At 52.1% G+C, this 19,441-nt stretch overlaps 1 protein-coding gene across 2 annotated transcripts in view; it reads left to right on the forward strand.

Moving 5' to 3' along the window:
• Nucleotides 1-241: 241 nt before the first annotated feature.
• The window catches only part of Cdh22 (cadherin 22), a 69,318-nt gene continuing 50,118 nt past the window's right edge, over nucleotides 242-19,441 (forward strand). The window contains exons 1-2 of one of the 2 annotated variants that reach the window (XM_021156302.2): nucleotides 242-581; nucleotides 9,858-10,152. In XM_021156302.2, coding sequence (XP_021011961.1) covers nucleotides 336-581; nucleotides 9,858-10,152 — 541 coding nt within the window. In that variant the 5' untranslated portion in view covers nucleotides 242-335. Of the gene's footprint in view, nucleotides 582-9,857; nucleotides 10,153-19,441 lie in introns of those variants that run through there. The other variant, XM_029469594.2, reaches the window with a different exon arrangement.

Here is a 19,441-nt window from a genome sequence, read left to right on the forward strand (position 1 = left end):
ATGTTTTCTCTTTTGTCCCACACAGGTTCCCGATGGCTCTGGATGACCCCTAGTCCCAGAAGGACTCCAAGATCCTTTTGCCTCCGCTGACCACACCGTCTGGGCGCAGGGACCATGGCACAAGCCCTATTCAGGAGCAGCTGCCAGGCTGCCTGGTGACTGGACCTGGGGCTTCAGCGAGGGGGGCGCGGGCCAGGACCGGGTGTCCATGCCCGGGTGCGGCCGCGCCCCCTCCCAGTCCAGCCCGGCATCCCCGAGGCTGGGGTCATCATGTGACGCAGCACCGCTGCGGTGCCTCTGGTCCATGCTCCGGGGCTTGGCCCGCGCCATCAAGCATGAGGCCACGGCCAGAAGGGGCGCTCCGGGTGGGGGCTGCGCTGTCGCCTGTGCTGCTGTTTCTGCTACTGCTACCGCTGCTGGGGCACCTGTGGGCCGCAAGCACACCTGCCCCGTCCTCTTTGTCACCTGGGGCTCAGGAGGACAACCAGCTGGGTGCAGGCCGAGTGAAGCGCGGTTGGGTGTGGAACCAGTTCTTCGTGGTGGAGGAGTACACGGGGACAGAACCCCTGTACGTGGGCAAGGTAAAGTGGGGCCCACTGTCCAGCCCCGACTCTGGGGACACCCACTGGTAGTCCCGGTTCCTGCTCCCTTCCAGTCATCTCCTGCCCCATTCTCTCTCCATGGCCCCTGCCTTTCCATTGTCGTTGCAGTAGGGGAGGGGTAATGTGGGGACAGCCAATAAGTTCACAGATTGGATCATGTCCCCTGTGTCCCCTGGCCACTTTCCTGGACCTTGATAACTTACTTATCTGGGGTCGTGCCTGAGTTTGAGCCTGCTCTCTGCAGAACTGAGGTCTTCTGTAGTGGTGCCTCTTGCCACTTACTTGGTCACTCTCCTTCTGAGCTGCATGGCTAGCCTAGTCTTATGACTTTCTGAAAGTCCATCATGGGTCCCAAGCATCTTCTGTTGTCTCTCTCACCAAACTGCCTAAGCTGACCCCTCTCCTTCCTGCTCCTTCCTCTCATGCTAGGTGCTTGACACTCTAACCACATGGTCTCAACTCAAATGCTGCTTCCTCAGAGAAGCCCTCCCTGACTACGCCAGCCTAGGACACACACACTCACACACACATACACATACACACACACACACACACACACACACACACACACACATCTGTGCACTCACCCCTGAGTCCCCGTACCTGTCCTTCAGATGCATCAATTCTACATGTGTTTGTTTGATGATGCAATTGACAAATGCTCCTTTCATCAAAGCGTGTTTGCTCCCCAATGCCTTGTACCAATGAGGTTCACACACTGTTCTGTGAATAAGTGAAGGAAGGAAAGGAAGGAAGGAAGGAAGGAAGGAAGGAAGGAAGGAAGGAAGGAAGGAAGGAAGGAAAGAAAGAAACCTTCCCAAACTGGGGAAATTCTGATTAACCTGGCTGGAGCCTGTCTGAACTCAGGCTGGTGTTCCCCCTTTCAATCCCTGCTCCCCATGAAGCCTAGGTGTGCTGCTGGGGAGAGAGAAGTATGATAAGCTCCTGCTGTCTGGGGCCTCCAAGGAATCAGACACCCTGATGTGTAAAACTTCTCACAAATCAGCCTGGGAACCCAGTAAGCACCAGTTAAATGGGATCACTGTCTGGCTTCAGGGTGGAGAAAGGCCCTGAGCTGGGTTCCAGCATAGGCCTTGGAACCTAAAGAGCTGATGGAAGGCGGCTACAGCCTATGCAGACTCGGAAGCCTGGAGATTCGCTGGCAGTGGAGCAGGTGAAGCGGAAGTAGCTGTAGCTGAGGGTGGTTCTCTGGGTCTTCCGCAGGCAGATGGCGGCTTGCCAGCGCATTTTTGGTTGGTGGTAGGAAACCCAACTCGAGAGCATATTTTGCTACCGGAGCCTGAGCATGGACTGGCACAGATCTGAGGCTCAGAGCCCAGCCCCTGACAGTGTTAGGAAAGCTTGCATGGAAACTGGGTGCAGGAAACGCTGCTTTCCGGATACAGGTGTGCCCTGCTGGTCAGCCATCACCGGCCACACATGGGCTGAAGTAAGTTCCTGACTGAGCAAAGCTGGGATCCCACAGATAGAGCCCAGGCAAGCACAGGCCTCACTTAGGATGGTCTAACATCACAGTGGCAGAGCAGGGACTGCCAGCTCAGTAGGGCTGACAGGACTCTATGAAGACGAGAGAAAAGCACTTGTGGTCTGGTAGCTATGATGCAGGCTTTGGAAGTCTGACCTGACCAACCTGCTCCACACATAGCCTTGGACCTGGATATTTTTTTTAAATCTGTCTGAGTGTTTGGCTTGTATGTGTGCACATGGACTACCTGTGTGCCTGGTGTCCATACTGTTCAAAAGAGCGCATCAGATCCCCAGAACTGGAATCCTGGATGGTTGTGAGCCACCACGTGAGTGCTAGGAATCGAGCCTTGGTCCTCTACAAGAACAGCAAGTGCTCTCAACCACCTGGCTATTTCTCCAGCCCTGAACCTGTATCATTATATACAACCTGACCTTTTTCTTCATCTGAAAACAGGGGAACTGACATACCATATGCCCAGCTTCTTGAGGATTAAGAAAGAGAATGCAGCCCACAATACTCAGCCTGTGGCTTGTCTTGGGTACTTCATATTATTCCCATATAAAAGTGCAAGGTAAAAAGCATTGTTCTCGCTTTCAAGACAGAGAAACTGAGGTCAGAGAGAGCAGGTTCCTTGAGTGGACAGGGGCATCTACCACACTTGGCACTTGTAGCTTCTTGAATGCCTAAAGGCCAGAGAATAACCTTGGCTGTCATACTTAGAAACTCTGTCTGCCTCTAATACAGGGTCTCTCACTGGTCTGGAACTCACTAAGGAGCCTAGGCTGACTAACCAGTGAGCCCCAGAGATCACTTATTTCTGCCTCCCCTGACCTGGGATCACAAGGACAGGGGACCCACCATGCCTAGCTTTTAATTCGAACGCCTGGGATCAAACTCAGGACCTCTACTGCTTGGCAAGATGGTTTCGCAGACTTGTAGTTTCTGATGCCCTAAGGAGAAGAGGCTAGCCCATGGCTGAGGGTCCAGACTTGGCAAGCTTAGACAAAAGCCTGGACCTGCCTGAGGTCCCCAGGGAAGCCCCAAAGGACACAGATATAGGACTCAAGCATCTACTTAAAGCTACATGGGGCGATGGCTCAGATGGTCAGTGGCCCGCCCAGCAGCTGAGTTCTCTGCAAAGGACATCTAGATGCTCAGGAAAGCTGAGGCACTCATTGGCTTTTTACATCTTTGCCTGGCCAGCCTTTGGGGTCTCACCAGCGAGTGAGCCCCATCATGTGACCTCGAACCACAATGTGTTGTCAGTAAGGGCTCCTAGTAAGTCCTTTCATTGTAAGAAACTGAGGCCCGGGTGTGGAGAAGCATGTGCCAAGACCAAATGACAACACAGATAGATAATCAGGTCACCAGGTCACTGACACCACTTCAAGTCTAGACTTCATGCTAAGCTTCTGTTGTGAGCCGGCATGATGCTGATCCACCCTCTGGAAAGGTCTCCACCCCTGTTGTGGATTGCCAGCCTCCTCCATCCCCCTTAGCCTAGAGCTCAGCTTCTGTACTGCCAACCCCACCCCCCAGGGTACTGTGCAGGGAGCAAGGAGAAGGTCCCATAGCTTTGAAACACTTGCCTGGAGCTTTCTCATTGAGGGAGACTGCTGTGTAGTCATCAAGCTGACTGGAGCCTGATTCAGACGCCCAGGTTCTAGTAACCCCTGTGCTCAGGCCCGGCCTTAACACCTCTTAGCTTCTCATCCCTCAGTGGGAGGAGGTTTCCCATCTTAAGAATGTGAGCTTGGGGTTGTTGTTTTTTTAAGCCACCGGTCCCTAGCCAGCCAAGCCCATGCACACCCAGTACTTGTGTGTGCACACGCCATGTGCGTGCCCTCCAATTGTGTCACATCCTCTGCTCTGCCGGGAGAAAGGACTTCTCTGAGGCTCCAGTGAAATCACTGCTTCCTGGTCCCCCACCCCAGGGAGTCACTCTGAGCATCAGTCCTTCTCCGATTCTAAAGGTAGCTTAGCAACAGAGCCAGGCAGTGAACCCCGTGTGCCCAACGGTAGCCGATTTCACAGCCGCCTCCTCCATCACTCACCGCCAGGCTCCTGTCAGCACCCACAAGAGCCACCAGGCCCTGCAGTTGTTAGGCTGCCCCCAGGCCCAGCGACGGCCCCCTGCACAGCCCTGCCAGTGGGCATGCCCAGCTACCTCCTCTCACCTTCTACAACACCCCCTGCCCTCCAAAGCAACATCCCAGCATTTCCATAAAATCTGGGCACTTTCACTAATCCCCTTTCTGAACTGTAATTTCCCCCGAGGCTCCTGTCAGTCGGGTGTGGATTTTGTAGGATTTTACCCTTTTTCTTTTTTTAAAGATAGAATTATGGGGTCAGCACTTATGACCAACTCCTGGGGGCGGTGAGATCTATTTTAGATATATGGCGGGATCGGAGCAGGGAGGGGAGTGGATTTAATTAAGTTGCTAATATTTAAAGAAAATTGATGAACTCTTGGTTTAGGAGTTGTGCCTGCATGAACAGACCCCTTGCACTGGGGGAGGGGGGCTCTTTATTTGATTTGCTTTCTGTTTAAATCCCAGACTCGTTTTTATTTGCGTAGCGTCGCTGTCCGTTTAATTGTCTTTAATAAGGAAACCCTACCTCTGCTCGCATTTAATTTTGATTTAATTAGGAGGAAGTAATTAATGGCCCTGTAAATCCCATTTGCAGGCCCCTGGGATGAGGCACCACTGTGCTCTTGGTTTTGGTGTTTATGACTGAGGGCTAGGTTTGGGGGTGAGGCAGGGTGGGTGTTCCTCCTCAGAAACAGGCCTCTCTGGATGAAGTAGTAAGAATAGGAACACTGTGCCCAACACTGGGTTTGTAACTGCCTCTCTTGAGCTGTGTGCCTTTAGGTAGGATCTATGCCTTCCTTCTCTGAGCCTCAGTTTGCCTATCTGTTTAATGGGGGACAATGGAATATACTAGGGAGTTCCCAGAGGAGGATGTAGCAGGCCGAGGTGGTGCTGCAGGCTCTGGCAGTGTGTGACTGAGCATCATATGAGTCCTGTAACCATCCTCCACTGTCCAGCTTGTGTCCGCCTGACACTGAGAAGTGAAGAAACTATTTTCTTCCCCCTTGGAAATAGGTGACTCTCCAAATGGAATATGTAAGAGAAAGCAAATGGGTCCAGAAATCCCAGACGGCTGGCTGGTCGGGAACTCTAGTGACTGGTATGTGTCCCTTGTCACACACTGAGTGTATTTCCTGCCAGGCCAGTGCTCAGTGCTGCTGTAGACATGAGGATGAGCCTTGTGCTGTCCGTGGAAGGAGATTTTGGTCTCGAACTCTGTGTGCATTGCACACACTGAAGCCTGCACGCTCGCTCACAAACGGGCACACTCAGCTCTCCTGCGCTCCAGCATTCTCCCTGCAGGCACCATTCCTATCTTAGTGCACCGCCTGAGGAGCTCAGACCCAGCAAAGCAACCTCTCTATTGCCCCCAAACCCACAGTGCCAGGCACACCTAAGCACAACAAGGAAAGGCTCAGGGGAGTGTGGCATGGAGAGGGGCACATCTGGAGGGCTTCCTGGAGGAGGAATAAAGTGGGACTTTGAACTGAGAAGGCACTAGAGATGACCTGTAAGCCTCCGATGAGTGAAGACATCTGTGGTTGATCCGTGTGTCAGGAGATGGGGAGGGTGAGTTAGATAACCCCTCCCCCCATCCTTCCTGAGTCCAGAGACAGGAAAGGAATGCTGATTCACAGTAAGAACCTACTGTGTGCTGTGAGGTCACATATATTATCTTATGAACCTGAGAGATGTGTTGGTAGCAACGACTACAACAGATGTGAAAAATGAGGCTGTGAGAAGCGCCGCCACTCACCAGGCAGGGACAAAACTGGCGCTGGCAGTGTGGCTGCTCCTGACTTCATACCCATCACATTCCTGATGTGTGATTTGGAGTCTTTTTCCTAATGATAGAGCTGAGACTCAGGGAGAAGTGCAGGGCAAAGACTGGTGTCAGAGACCCACCTGGTGACTCCTCCCCCTGCTTCCTATCCTCCACTGGGGGCATTCTGAGCTGACCAGTCATCTCCTTGAGACTGCAGGAGGATAGACCAGCACTCAGGAGTCCAGTGGACTCAGGCTCCCCTTGGTCCTTTCCCATGGAGCATGCAAAGGCATCTGCAGACTGAGTGCTGAGCGTCACAGCAGGAGAAATGCAGTAGGTGTTCAGTAAATGAGAGGCCATCCATCCTCCAGCTGCCATGTGTGGCTGGGGATCTTGAACTGTCTTCTAGGACTGAGCCAGGATGTAGCCCAGCCCAGCGCCCATAGCTCTGAGCTCTTAGCTCTTCCCTCTCTGGGCTGATTGGCAGTCTGACCCTGTAGTTCCTTGTGAACAGCTACTGGACCCCATGGAGGGCTATGTCACACTTCACAGAACATCGATGGCATCAATGTTGGGTTCCTCTCACTCCTCCCCACTCCTCACTGAGAGCGGAGAGGAGGTCTGTGGGAAGATATCAGGATTCTGTAATACCAGCACTAGGGTGGGAGAGTCGGGGAAGCAGAAGGATCATGAGTTCAGGGTCGTCTTTAGGTACCTAGTGAGTCGGAGGCTAACCTGGACTACCTGAGACCCCCTGTCTCAAAAAAGGAAGGAGGAGGACGAGGAGAAAAAAGAGGAGGAAGAGGAGGAGGAAGAGAAGGAAGAAGAAAAGGAAGAGGAGGAAGAAGAGGAGGAGAAGGAAGAGGGAGAGGAGGAGAGAAGGAGAAGAAGGAGGAGGGGGAGGAGGAGGAGAAGGGGAGGAGGAGAAGGGGAGGAAGAGGAGGAAGAGGAGAAGAAGGAGAAGGAGAAGAAGAAGAAGAGGAAGAGGAAGAGGAGGAGGAGGAAGAGGAAGAGGAGGAAGAGGAGGAGAAGAAGAAGAAGAGGAAGAGGAAGAGGAGAAGAAGAAGAAGAGGAAGAGGAAGAAGAAGAGGAGGAGGAGGAGGAAGAGGAGAAGAAGAAGAAGAAGAAGAGGAGGAGGAGGAGGAGGAGGAGGAGGAGGAGTAAATTCTTGTACATCATGGAGATCCAGGATCCAGAGACGGAAGATGTCATTGTGGCCAAAATGCTTGGGTCATTGCCAATACATGCTCATTCAATCTTCACTGTGCCTCGTAGAGAAGGTATCCCCACCTGAGTTGGGGAAACAGGATTTGGAAGGGCAAAATGAACCCACCAATGGCTATAACACATGCAAGCTTAGCTTCCGTGGGCCACGTGACAGAGATCACTTCTGTCCCTGTGCTCGAGTCTTCTCATCTGAGATATGCAAGAGTCATTTTACAGGCAGTGACGGACACCATTGAAGAGGACAGCTGCTCAGATTCTCCCACAATCCCATCTCTTCTACCACAGTGCTCCCAAGTGATTGCTGATCGAACAAGCAGATGTCCGATGGAACTGGGAAGTGTTAAGAGGCACCCTAATAGAGGCCACAGCCCCCCTTCCCCACTGTACCTCCCCAGGGTGGGGTGATGGAGGCATACAAACAAACACAGACAGGTCCCCTCATCCCAGGCGCTGCCAATGATTCAGGGCCGACGTCTGAGATAATTTTATTGGGGGCATTAAACTGAGTTATGAGGTTTTTACAATCCAGCCACTTATGAGAAATCTATTAACAGTAACTGGACAGGAAGAAGGAGCCCAGGACGGGCATTAATTGGGGCAATCTATAACAGGACGGGGACCCGGAAAGGTTCCACCAGACGCCTCCATTTACTCCCGGCAATTTCTGCTGAGAATCAGCAGAGTCGCCAAAAAGAGAGAGATGCCCATTAATCGGCTAATGAAATATGAAAATGTTTATGGGCCATTCAATCTTCCAAATGGCACTTCTATGATCCACCTTTCAGACGCAAAGTTCTACCACAGAATTTACACCTCAGCTCCTCCCGCATGGCTGGGTGGGCTCTCCTCTTGATGAGTTCTCTGGCACCTGTTCTGAGGATGAGGGGGCTGGAGTCTGCCACAGCCAGGTCTCTGGGTGCCTTGGGGACCATCTCCTTCGTGCCTCATCTCCACAGAGTCTTAGAGAGGAGCAAGGGCTGCTCAGACTCGCTGGCTTCATCCAGATGAGCTTTCTTCTGTTCAGGGCTGCTTGGAGATTTGGGCATTGGAGGGTAAAGTCTCTGTTTGCAAGAGAACAGGCTCTTGCTGGTCCCTACCCCAAGAGATGCCTGAGCAGTGGAAACAGCCTGAGGTCTGGCGCCTAGCTGTACCAGGAAGAAATCCCAGTTATAAATAGTGACTGCTTAGTGTAATCATGTCTTCTGTGTATCAGATACTTAATGTGTCTCAGGCAGGGCTAAATTTTAGCTAGCACCAACAGGTATATTTGTAGTGATTTCTAAAAAGCTAAAAGCTTCCTTCCATACCTTCCCTAAATAAACTCCCTCTGCTCCTAACTCTTGTGGACCTTTTGGTAATTCAGCAGCCACAGGGCGTGCACGGCTCAGTGGGGCCTGGGTCCAGCCCCTGTCCTACAGTAGCATCCTGCCTCCTGCTGCTGGTGCTGAGGACCTTAGGGGACTGTCAGCCCAGCTCCTCTGGGAGGATATGCTGTGTTACAGATGCAGTGGCAGGTTCAGAGATGCACAGTGACTTATGTAAGACACACAGGGGATGTTGCTGGAATCATGGCCAACCTCTTCCTCTGGGACCCTCTGCAGAGACTTTAGAATGGAGTAGGGAAGCCCAGGGAGGGAGCACTGGGCAGGAAGCAAGGCAGCTCCCGAGTAGCCTGGCCTCCCCAGGAAGATGAAAAAGAAAAAAACCTGCAAAGTTTGCCTGAACAGGGTTCATTTTAAAGACTCCTAATCTAGATAAATGTGATCCTGGCCTTGCGCAATGCATGATGAGTGCAGGTGCCTCTGCGCACACCTTCCCCTCCCCCCTCTCTCTCACTCCTGGTCCTCACAAAGTGGCACACAGCAATGATGGTTTGATGTACTCAGGGATCTGGGAGGGGAATGAAAGGGGACCCAGAAAAACACTGGAAAAATCCAGTCGGGGGTGGGGCAAGTGAGTGAAGCCTTGCACGGTGGATGAATTTTCAGTACACAGAGAAATAAGGATGAGTGTTCAAAATAGGCGCTCCCAGACTGGAGCAATAGCTCAGTGGATAAAGTGCTTGTCTTGGGAGCATGAGGATGTGGGTTTGATTCCCCAGAACCCACCTTTAAGCAGCCAAACATGGTGACATGCATTTGTAGCCCAGAGCTAGGGGGCGAGAACAGAGAGATCTCACTGGTCGGCCTTCTTCAGGCCAAAAATAAAACCACACTGATGACACCTAAGGATGCCCTCTCACACCCTCCCCACAAGCCCCACCATGCATACACACACACACACACACACACACGTGCACATACGCAAACACACAGTACACACACTAAAGGGCTGTACAAGCTGTGTTCCTGAACTTTGTTTTAAAGGTAACAGGAAGCATGGGAGTTTTTCAAGCAGGCCTGGGGTGGGGTAGGGTAGTGGTTATCATCTAAAGCTGGTGGCTTTGGGGGTCTAGAGAAGGTGGATTGTGGGGTGCAGTTGGAGTAGGGTGCATCCCAGGTGAAGACTTTGTTGAGGGTGTGAATGAAGCTCAGACGGGCACAGCTTCTGGGTCTCTCTCTCTGTGTTCCGATGAGGGAGAGATGTGCCCAGGAAAAGGTCCTCATGGGACTCTATGGGGGACGCGTCAGAGAGGCAACTGCCTTCCTCACTATCCATCCTGCCTTCTTCCACCTCCCCAGATCCACTCGGATTCTGACGAAGGGGACGGGACCATCAAGTACACCATCTCGGGCGAGGGTGCAGGGACCATCTTCCTGATTGACGAGTTGACAGGTGACATCCATGCCACGGAGCGCCTGGACCGGGAGCAGAAAACCTTCTACACACTCCGGGCCCAAGCCAGGGATCGAGCCACCAACCGTCTGCTGGAGCCCGAGTCGGAGTTCATCATCAAAGTACAGGACATCAACGACAGTGAACCACGCTTTCTCCACGGCCCCTACATTGGCAGTGTGGCCGAGCTGTCACCTACAGGTGGGCTGGGGGTGGGGATGGGTGAGGCCTGGGGTCAGGATGCCCCAAGGGAGGCTGGCATGTGCTGGTTTCGTCCTGATGGAAAGGGCAGGAAAGACAGAGTAGCTACCCCTGGGTGCAGAGGACAGCCTGGAGCAGGGCACATTCCCAGGTACGTAGCTGGGCAAAGCTAACACATGACCTCAGCTACATCCATATACCATGAGAGTATATGGGCATATCTGTGGACTCAGTGACAACTGAATACTCAGGTATAGCTACACATTCAAGCTTAGCTGTGCAATGCAAGCTTACCTAGACACATGTACACTGTATGCTCAGAGACACAGCCCCACAGGACGGCCATGTTTGACATGGTTACAGCTCTTCTTCAAAGTCCAGCTGCACATAGACACAGCCCCTGCACAGCTGCTGGCTCATCTCCAGGTTAAAATAGCAACAACCAGGCCAGCGCAAATCTGAATATGCTCTCGCACATTCACATAGCATAGCCACCCACCGCAGGCACAGGAAATGACTCTCAAACAAAGCAGGCTACTGGACAAACAGCTTCCATGGTGACCACAGTGGAAAGCCTCAGCAAGCAAGTGTCATCTTGCTGGGGTGCTGTTCCATCAGGGTACAACTGGAGGCCCCCACGTTGACAGCTTTGTTCACTTGCCTGGCATGCTCCAACTTAGAGATCCTGCTGCCTGGGGACTCCAGCCCCATGCTAAGACTCTGAGGCACTGACAGAATCAATTCCTCTTTGCTGGGTGTGGCTGCCAGCACCCAGGGGCACTTCACACACCCACTTGTGGAAGTTTAAAAAAAAAAAAAACACACAGCTTCCTATAGATGTGAGATAGACTGGTTCAGCACACATCTGAATAGAACACTGTGCCCAGACTGTAGATAGCATGCCTCTGCCTTACCCAGCCATGGTGGGATTCCCAGACAGCTGGCTAGATGGCCACCGAGGCTCCACTTTGCCCAGGCTACTGAGTCTCGAGTAGACCCTGACTGAGATACAGGTTGTGGGTCTCAGGCTGCCACTTCATCCTCACCATGTTACCCAAAGGAGTCTGCAAGTCAGACAGGCAAAGAACAGGATCTCTGGAAGAAGCTGGCTTGGCCTTTCTCTGGGTCTCTTGCCCTATGGCTACACATCAGAAGCCAGGGCATTTAGACTTGTGGGGAAGGTACAGTCAGCCTCTGTATATCCAGGTTGGACCAAATCCAGCTCAATAAGCAGATGGCTGATAGACAAAGGGAAATGTGGATCGGAGGAAATAGGGGGCACAAAGGAACAGTGGGAAATCTGAGTAGCAGAGATGTAAGCCCTGCATACATACATGCAGGTACATGCGTGTGTTTGATGTATACATGCTTACTAGCTAAGCAGAGCCTGAAAATCCCTTGTCCTTTATGACTGGCCAGGTGTTTGTTGGCATATAGTATTTGTTCACTTAAAGTAAATTTGTTGAATGCCTACTATGCACTAGGCATGGGAGGGCTAACTATGTATAGAAAAACAAGAGCCTGTACACTCACAAACAGCATGTTCTGGCTAGAGATGACAAACATTAAGAAGCAGAAAAAAGTGGTCAGAGCAGAAAGGCACCTCAGAGGTGACGCTGGAGCAGTGACGTGCAAAGATGGCCATGGTGGGGGAAGCACATGGAAAGCAGAATGTGCAAAGGCCCTGGGGTGAGGTTCCCTGAGTATCACGCAGCCATGTACATAATGGTTAGGTCTTGATCTTTATTCTGCACGTGCTAGACCAGCTGTGGTGGGTCCCCTTCGGAAGAATGATAGGCTCTGGCCCGGTTTTAACAGGATCTCGTGATTGCTCCATGAGGAGGGAACAGTTATGGGGAAGGCTGGTTGCTCAGAAGGTGCAGTTGTCAAGATGGAATATGGTGGCGGGCATCTCTCAAAGTGGCACTAGAGAAGGGACACGGAAACGAGGTCGCTGGTAGATGTCTTTCGAGAGCTAGGCTGAAGGTGTTCACTAATGGATTGGATGTAAGGTATGAGAGAGAGAACTCACATCTTATGTTTAGGGTTTTGACCTGAGCTGGGAACTGGATGGGATTTCCATTTCCTGAACTGGAAGAACAGCCCTGGGAGACGAAAGGGAAATGGGAGTCTGGTTTCTGACGTGCTGAGATGGAAGCAGAACAGAGCTCTTTAAACTGTCCGTTGAATAAGCCAAGTCATTGGGGAGCTCTGGGCTGGGGAGATACCCAGGAGGTTGTCAGTGGCAAAGACCCGGGACAGTCCAGAGTTGCCAAGAGCTTAGATATGAATTACATAACAGAGAAGCTGGGGCCCAGGAGACAGTGGTGTGTCCAAGTTCACAAGCAAATCAGGGGCAGCTCAAATCCACAACTTCCTAGGCCCAACAGCCCTTACCTAATCTCTGGCTCAAGATTGTCTGTCTTGTCTATGTTTTCCCAAAACTGACATGTGCATTTTTTTAAATTAAGAAGTTAAACACACACGCGCGCATGCACACACACAGATCGGTCATCAGACAGCTTTTGGGAGTTGGCTCTTTCCTTCCAATGTGGGTTCTAAGGTTTTGAGCTCAGGTGCTCAGACCTGCGTGACAAGCACCTTTATCACCTGAGTCACTTCCCAAGGCCATCCTTCTACGTCCTTTGAGACAGAGTCTCTCTTGTTTCTGCTGCTCTGCCCCGTACTCCGGGCTAGCTGACCTCTGAGCTTTCAGATGATTCTCCAGCCTCTGCCTCCCATCTTGCTGTAGAAGTGCTTGGATTACACATGTGTCCTACCTCATCCTGATTCCATGTTGATCCGTGGCTCAAATTCCGCTCACTAGGCTTGCGAAGCCAGTACATCTGCCCACTTAGCTGTCTCCCTGACCTGCACGCTCTCCCACAGAAAAGACCAAAAAGCTTGAGAGAGCTGGTGCTAGGAACGGAAACAGGTGTTACATCTAAGTGACTTTCAAGAAAGCCTTTAAAAAAGTTCTCTCTACCATACTACAGAGGAAGGCTGGGTCTGGGGCCAAGGTGGCTCAGCAATCCCCACCTCACCCTCACTGATGTGCATGGTAGAGCTATTGTCAACAAGTCACTGAACAGAGGGGAACACCAGGTCCCAGAGGGAAGAGTCCTGAAGCCAGCGAGTGCTGGAACTGGCCCCTGCCATTGGCTTCTGGGTTGTCGGAGAGGCAAGGGTCCTTGTTGCACAGATGGAGATGCTGAACTCCAAGAGGAGGACAGGAGTGCATCCCAGGTCCCACAGAGTGTAGGAGGCACTGGCCTGAGTCCCAGCCTGAACTCACATAGCACTCAGAAGAAAGGCAGGCAGGGTGACTCACTTTGGACAAGCTGGGGAACCGAGGAGGGGGCGGGAAAAGGCAGAAATTAAATTAGTTGATTTTATTTGAGTAACTTTTGAAGAAGCAGATCCGGCACTGGGTGCTCATGGAGACTCCAGGCGGCTTTGAAAATCAGTCACAATTAACTGAACCTCCTGATCAGGGCTGAGCAGGGCGGGGCCCGACAAGCGGCAGTGGATCGGGCAGCTTCCCGAGATCAGAGGGAGCTGGGACGCAGCTTGCGACATGAAAGGCAGCTGTGCTCGCAAATTAAACCACTCAGAGCTTAAAAGAGAAGGAAAGTGAGCCCGGGGCCATTGAACCACGCTGCTGAGGGGGGGCATGCCAGCCCACGCTGGGGCCGGTGCAGAGAAGCAAGTCCTCAGCAGACAGTTGGCAGGCCCAACACCCCTGTGACCTTGAGCCAGCCCCTGTTCTTCCCCAGGGGTCAGAGTTACTTGCTGAGCATTGGGGGTCCTTCATGCCACAGGCTCAGGCACTGTGCCCCAGACTGGGGATCATCAGGAGGCCACACAGTGAGGGATTGATGGGAATCAGACTGGCTAGAATTTGATAGAAAGTCTCCCCCTTTTTTAGATGTATGTTAGGATGTCTTTGTAAGTGTGTGCCTGTTCGAGTATGTGAGTGTGGGTGTGTACATGACACTGAGCACACGTGAAGGTCAGAGGTCATCCGCCACCGTTGGTCCCTACGGTACAGCTTGTCTTTTGTTTGCCCCTGTAAGACTAGGCTAGCTGGTTTGTAAGCTTCTGTCGATTCTCCTGTCTCCATCCCCCCATCTCACTACAGGCACATAGGAACTACAAATGGGCACTGTCTTAGTCAGGGTTTCTATTCCTGCACAAACATGATGACCAAGAAGCAAGTTGGGGAGGAAAGGATTTATTCAGCTTACACTTCCATGCTGCTGTTCATCACCAGAGTAAGTCAGGACTGGAACTCAAGCAGGTCAGGAAGCAGGAGCTGAGCAGAGACCACGGAGGAATGTTCTTTACTCGTTTGCTTCCCCTGGCTTGCTCAGCCTGCTCTCTTATAGAACCCAAGACTACCAGCCCAGAGATGGTCCCACCCACAAGGGGCCCTTCCCCCTTGATCACTAATTGAGAAAATGCCTTACAGCTGGATCTCATGGAGGCATTTCCTCAACTGAAGCTCCTTTCTCTGTGATAACTCCAGCTGTGTCAAGTTGACACAAAACTAACCAGTACAGGCACTATCTCACCCAGCTTTATATGGGTCTGGGGATTAGAACTCAGGTCCCCACATTTGCACAGCAAGTGCCTTCCGTATCCACAGAGCCAGAAACTCTCTTTTTATGAGAGCATTGAATCACACACTGAAAGAAGGGAACTGAGCGAAGGAGCAGCTCGAAGCAGGGTTCCCAACCCAAATTATCCAGAGAGCTAGTTAACACAGGTTGCTGCATCTATCCCCCCGAGGGCTCCTTCCTTTGCAGTGCTGGAGATCAAACTCAGCTCATGCAGGCTAGGTAAGCACTCCATCGCAGGGCTCCACCTCAGCCACACCCCCAGGGCTTCCAATCCAGCAGGTCTGACTGTGAGGAAGGATAACAAACTCCCAGGAGCTGCAGCTGGGTTGGGTACCACACTTGAACTGCCACCACATTCAAAGAACATTGCAGGCACAGGGAGTTATGCATGCAAGGACCCGAGGACAGGCTGTGCTCATCGAGTTTGCAGGCAGAAGAAGAGATAGGGAGGGTGGCAGAGCTTGGGTACCTCCCTAAACAGGTCTTAAGCTGAAGTACCTAGGACTTGGTGGCAGCTGAGTGAGATGGAGTCAGAGAGGTGATAAGACCCGATGCATACTTTAAAAGAATGGCCTAGCTTGTGTTGATATACAGACTAGGAGCAGAAAGAGGGAGGTGAGAGGGGGCACCAGTTGGACAGGTAAGAGGCAATGAGAAAGAAGAATGCCAGCGTATTATTTCAGAGCAGAGCCCACGGGGTCAGTGCAGGACTGGATAGGGGAGAGAGAGGCGAGCGTTCTGAGCAGCTCAGTATTGGAGCTGCCGTGGAGGGAGGAGCAAGTTCATCCTCGGTCTGGCTAAGACAGGGGTGTGCACCATAAACACCAGTGAAAGTGCCTAGGATGAGTCTGAACACTCTCCTAGAGTCGTGGCAGGAGACTCATCAGCAAAGGAAGGGTCAAAAGCTTGGGGCTTCATGAAGTTGACAAGCATTGAGTCTGGGCAGAGAAGCGAGGTAAAGGGGCTCCGGGTGCCTCTCCTAAGCTGTCACAAACTGGCCCAGATTCAGTGAGGGGATTCCTGCATCCTCCAGAATACAAATCTCCCAGGGTTTCCAGACCCAACTCCACTTCTCCAGTCATCGATGCCAACTGTATGCAAAATACAGTGCTTGGCACCACTGAAAACACAGAGCCTCAGCTAGGCAGTGCCAGCACTTGGGGGGCAGAGGCAGATGGATCTGAGTTCAAGTCAGCCCAGTCTACAGAGTGAGTTCTAGGATAGCCAGGGCTATACAGAGGAACCTTTTCTCAAAAAGGAAGAAGGAAAACACAAAGCCTCAATTCAATCTGGGTTCATTAGCCACTGCTTTAGTCTGTGAACTGCAGGAGACGCAGAGACCATTGAGATCTGCCAATGTTTATTAGCGCCCACTATATGCATGGCGTCCAGGGTGCTTGACTCGGAGAGCCTGTAACGAGTCACCGGAGGACAAGGGCAAGGACAATGTTTGCTGGAATTTACTTTACTTTGAGACCCAAATGAGCAGACATTTGAGATTCCTGGTACCCACCTCACACCCTGCACACGCGTGTGCAGGGTCACAGTGCACTGAGAAACAGGGGACCATCCCAACCTCAGAACAGCGCTGAGTCAGCTTCATCTCCTGCAGCCGCCTCCATCAACTGGTAGCAACTAGAGAGTTTGAAGGTTTCATTTGGGCTCAACAGAAAGGAGTACCACAAAAGATTAGTGATGCCTGCTGTAAGGGCAGGGTGGGGGACATGGTGTACCACACAGTAGCAGTGGTGTGGCCGGACCACAGGGTTGGGGCTCAACCGAGTGTGGATGTTGCAGGCCCCTGCCACAGTCCCATCCCCTTGGCTCCAGTTCCCTGTGAACTGCATCTCTAATGAGTAGACGGAGCCTGTTTTGCAGTACAACCCGCACTTCTTGGGATATTCAGTAAATAATAGCTATCAGCTAACACTGCTTTCACAGAGCGATTCGCCTTTATCCTCCAATCCCGGGAATAAGGAGGGCAGGTGTTACTGTCTTCATTCTGCCAGATGGGAAGTAAATGCAACAAGAGACAAGTGACTTGTCTGAGGCTCTGTAGTCAAAGCTGAGACAGACCTTGGAATCAGAACTCTGAACGCAGCATCCACAGCTTTCTTCAGGGGACAGTCTCCACGCTTCCTTGCAAAGTACTTTACAGCTTGAAATCACTCTCACGCCTCTAATCTCACCTCATCCTCTTTCATGGGCTCTCTCTTAAATGCTGACACCCCCATTTTGCAGCAAAGGGAACCGAGGTCCAAGAGCAGGAATAAAAGTGTCAGGGCATGCAGTCTGTTTCCCAAATCTGGGGCTCGAGGGGGGGTTGGGTAGCAGAGAGGAGAGGAGGGTGGTTCCCGAGGGTATCATTTGTAGAAGGCAGCAAGCAGTAAGCGGGGAGTCTCCAACTGTCCCATCTGCAGCCAGAGTGTGGCTCAGCAGCCCTAGGGCCCAAGCCAGGAATCAATCGCTGGCCTCGGCAGAGACGACTTCTAAAGATGTTTTTAATTAAAGTCCAGGAAGATCTATATGTGCTACATCCTCTTGCCTAGCAACAGCACTAGCTCCTGCTCCCCTGCTGGAGGGACAACAGGATGGGAGGTTTCTGGTGGGGACAGGTGGCAGGGGGCCCTGGCCTTTGGAGTCGACCCCCAGGGATCCCAGGTAATCTGGACAGAGAAGAAGACGCCTATCCTCAGTTTGTCTCTTCCATCAACAAGCTCTTCAAAAGCTGGCGGGATGGCCCGGCGGGTAAAGCTACGGAGGCCTGGTGACCCAAGCTCTAGCTCTGGGGACCATGCAAAGACAGAGAAAAATCAACACCACGAAGTTGTCCTCTGACCTCTACACACATGCACCTCCCGGACCCACACCCCACACATAAAAATGAATAACATGCAAAATTAAAACTAACTAAATAAAAGGAAAACAATCCATCCAAACATGAGCACCAGGTCTGTGCTGGGCTCTGAGCCGACATGCCAGCCGGTGCCGAGCTGATGGAGCCACCATCCTGCCTTGGGGGCCTAACACACTGGGCCCTGATAGCTATCAAGTGAATGAGTGCAGCTACATTAACAGGGTTTATAGGTTGAGGAGGTGGCTCGGTGGGTAAAGGGCTTACCATGCAAACATGAGGGAGGACCTGAGTTTGGCTCCCCAGCACCCAGCCAGAAGCAGCGTTGTTCCTACCCTTGGGGTCTACAGAGACTGGGGTGTCCCCATGGCTTGCTAGTCGGCTACTCTAGCCGACTTGGTGAGCTAGCTCCAGGTTCCATGAGATACCTTGTCTCAGACAGCGAAGAGCATAGAAATAAGAGAAGACACTCTTATTCTTACATCAACCCCTACCCCTCCCCGTTTACCACATTGGCCTTCTTCCATTGGCCAGACTGTTGTTGCTGATGCAGATACCAGCATCCCAAACACACAAGGTCACCCACTAGACTCTACGAGTATAGCTTCACATGAATGCTGAGAGGACAAAGATCTTGTGGCCTTTAATGTAGGGTATCAGGAAAGCCCTTTGGGGGTGAACATTAGATACATACACGGGGTCAAGACTGTGGCTGAGATCCCTAAGAAAAGAGAGAGTGAGGGAGAGGTGTTCTAAGTCTCTGCAAAAGGCTCCCTCACCTCTTCAGGCCGGACCCCACCCTTCTGCCCAGTGCTCTGCCTCATGTTGCCTCCTGTTTTCTGTGTGGTACCATCTTCATTCTGTGACTCTAGCTTGCTACATTTCTGGTTTTCTACCATAGTAGCTGCCCCACTTTCTGTCCCTATGTATCTATCCCTCATCTCTCCACCCTGACCCACTTTCCTGCCCCTCCTCTTCTGTGTCACCTCCCCTGGTGCTGGTCTCTGGACTGGCCTCCCTCCGCCCCCTGTCCTGCCACCTCCCTTTCCCTGTAGCTGCTTCCCGGCCTCTCCTGTGGGTCATCCATCTACATTAGAGCTCCCCAGCTGGGGAGCTAGAAGCAAGGTCAAGCCCAGCCCAGCCAGCCCACATTGTAAGTGATGGTCCAGGAGGGAACTGGGAGGGGGCAGGAGGGCGGGGTTGGAGGAGGGGCTTGTTCCCTTCATAATCTAAGTGTTCCCAGGGACTCGACAAGTGGTTTTTAAATTTTAATAGAAAGCATTCCACACGGTGCTGGCAGCAGCAGGGGGTGGGAAGCTGTTTTTATAAATGTTGGAGAAGCTAAATGTAAGCCCAGGGTATCCCCAGGCCCAGCAGGACAGCATGGGAGGTAAGGGAAGACAATTAGAAACGTCTTCATAATAATGACACTCAGTCGACTCAGCTGGGGGAGGACTTTGCTAAAGCACTTAATCTCGTTAATCTCATTACCAGAGGGGTCCCCACATCCCGGATACTGGAGGGACAAAATACTATTGGCTCTTTACAGATTTAGGAACCTCTGGGGTGAGGGTCCTGAAGCCTCATGTGGAGCCTGGGAAAAGGCTGGAGTGCATGAGAGTTTACCTCTGTGGCCTTCCAGCTCTACCCCTCACACTGCATCGCCTCCTCCAGGAGCCTGAGGCGACTTCCTGTACCCCGTGGATAGCCTGTGTTAAGAGACCAACATAATGAATGACATCAGAGCCACCTGGATAAATCAGAGCTGAGTGGCAGGCAAGTCCTCCCTGTCTGATGTTGGTGTGCAGGAGTC

The sequence above is a fragment of the Mus caroli genome, unplaced genomic scaffold, assembly GCF_978045245.1.
Source record: "Mus caroli unplaced genomic scaffold, Mus_caroli_1 scaffold_2, whole genome shotgun sequence".
Classification (NCBI taxonomy): Eukaryota; Metazoa; Chordata; class Mammalia; order Rodentia; family Muridae; genus Mus; species Mus caroli.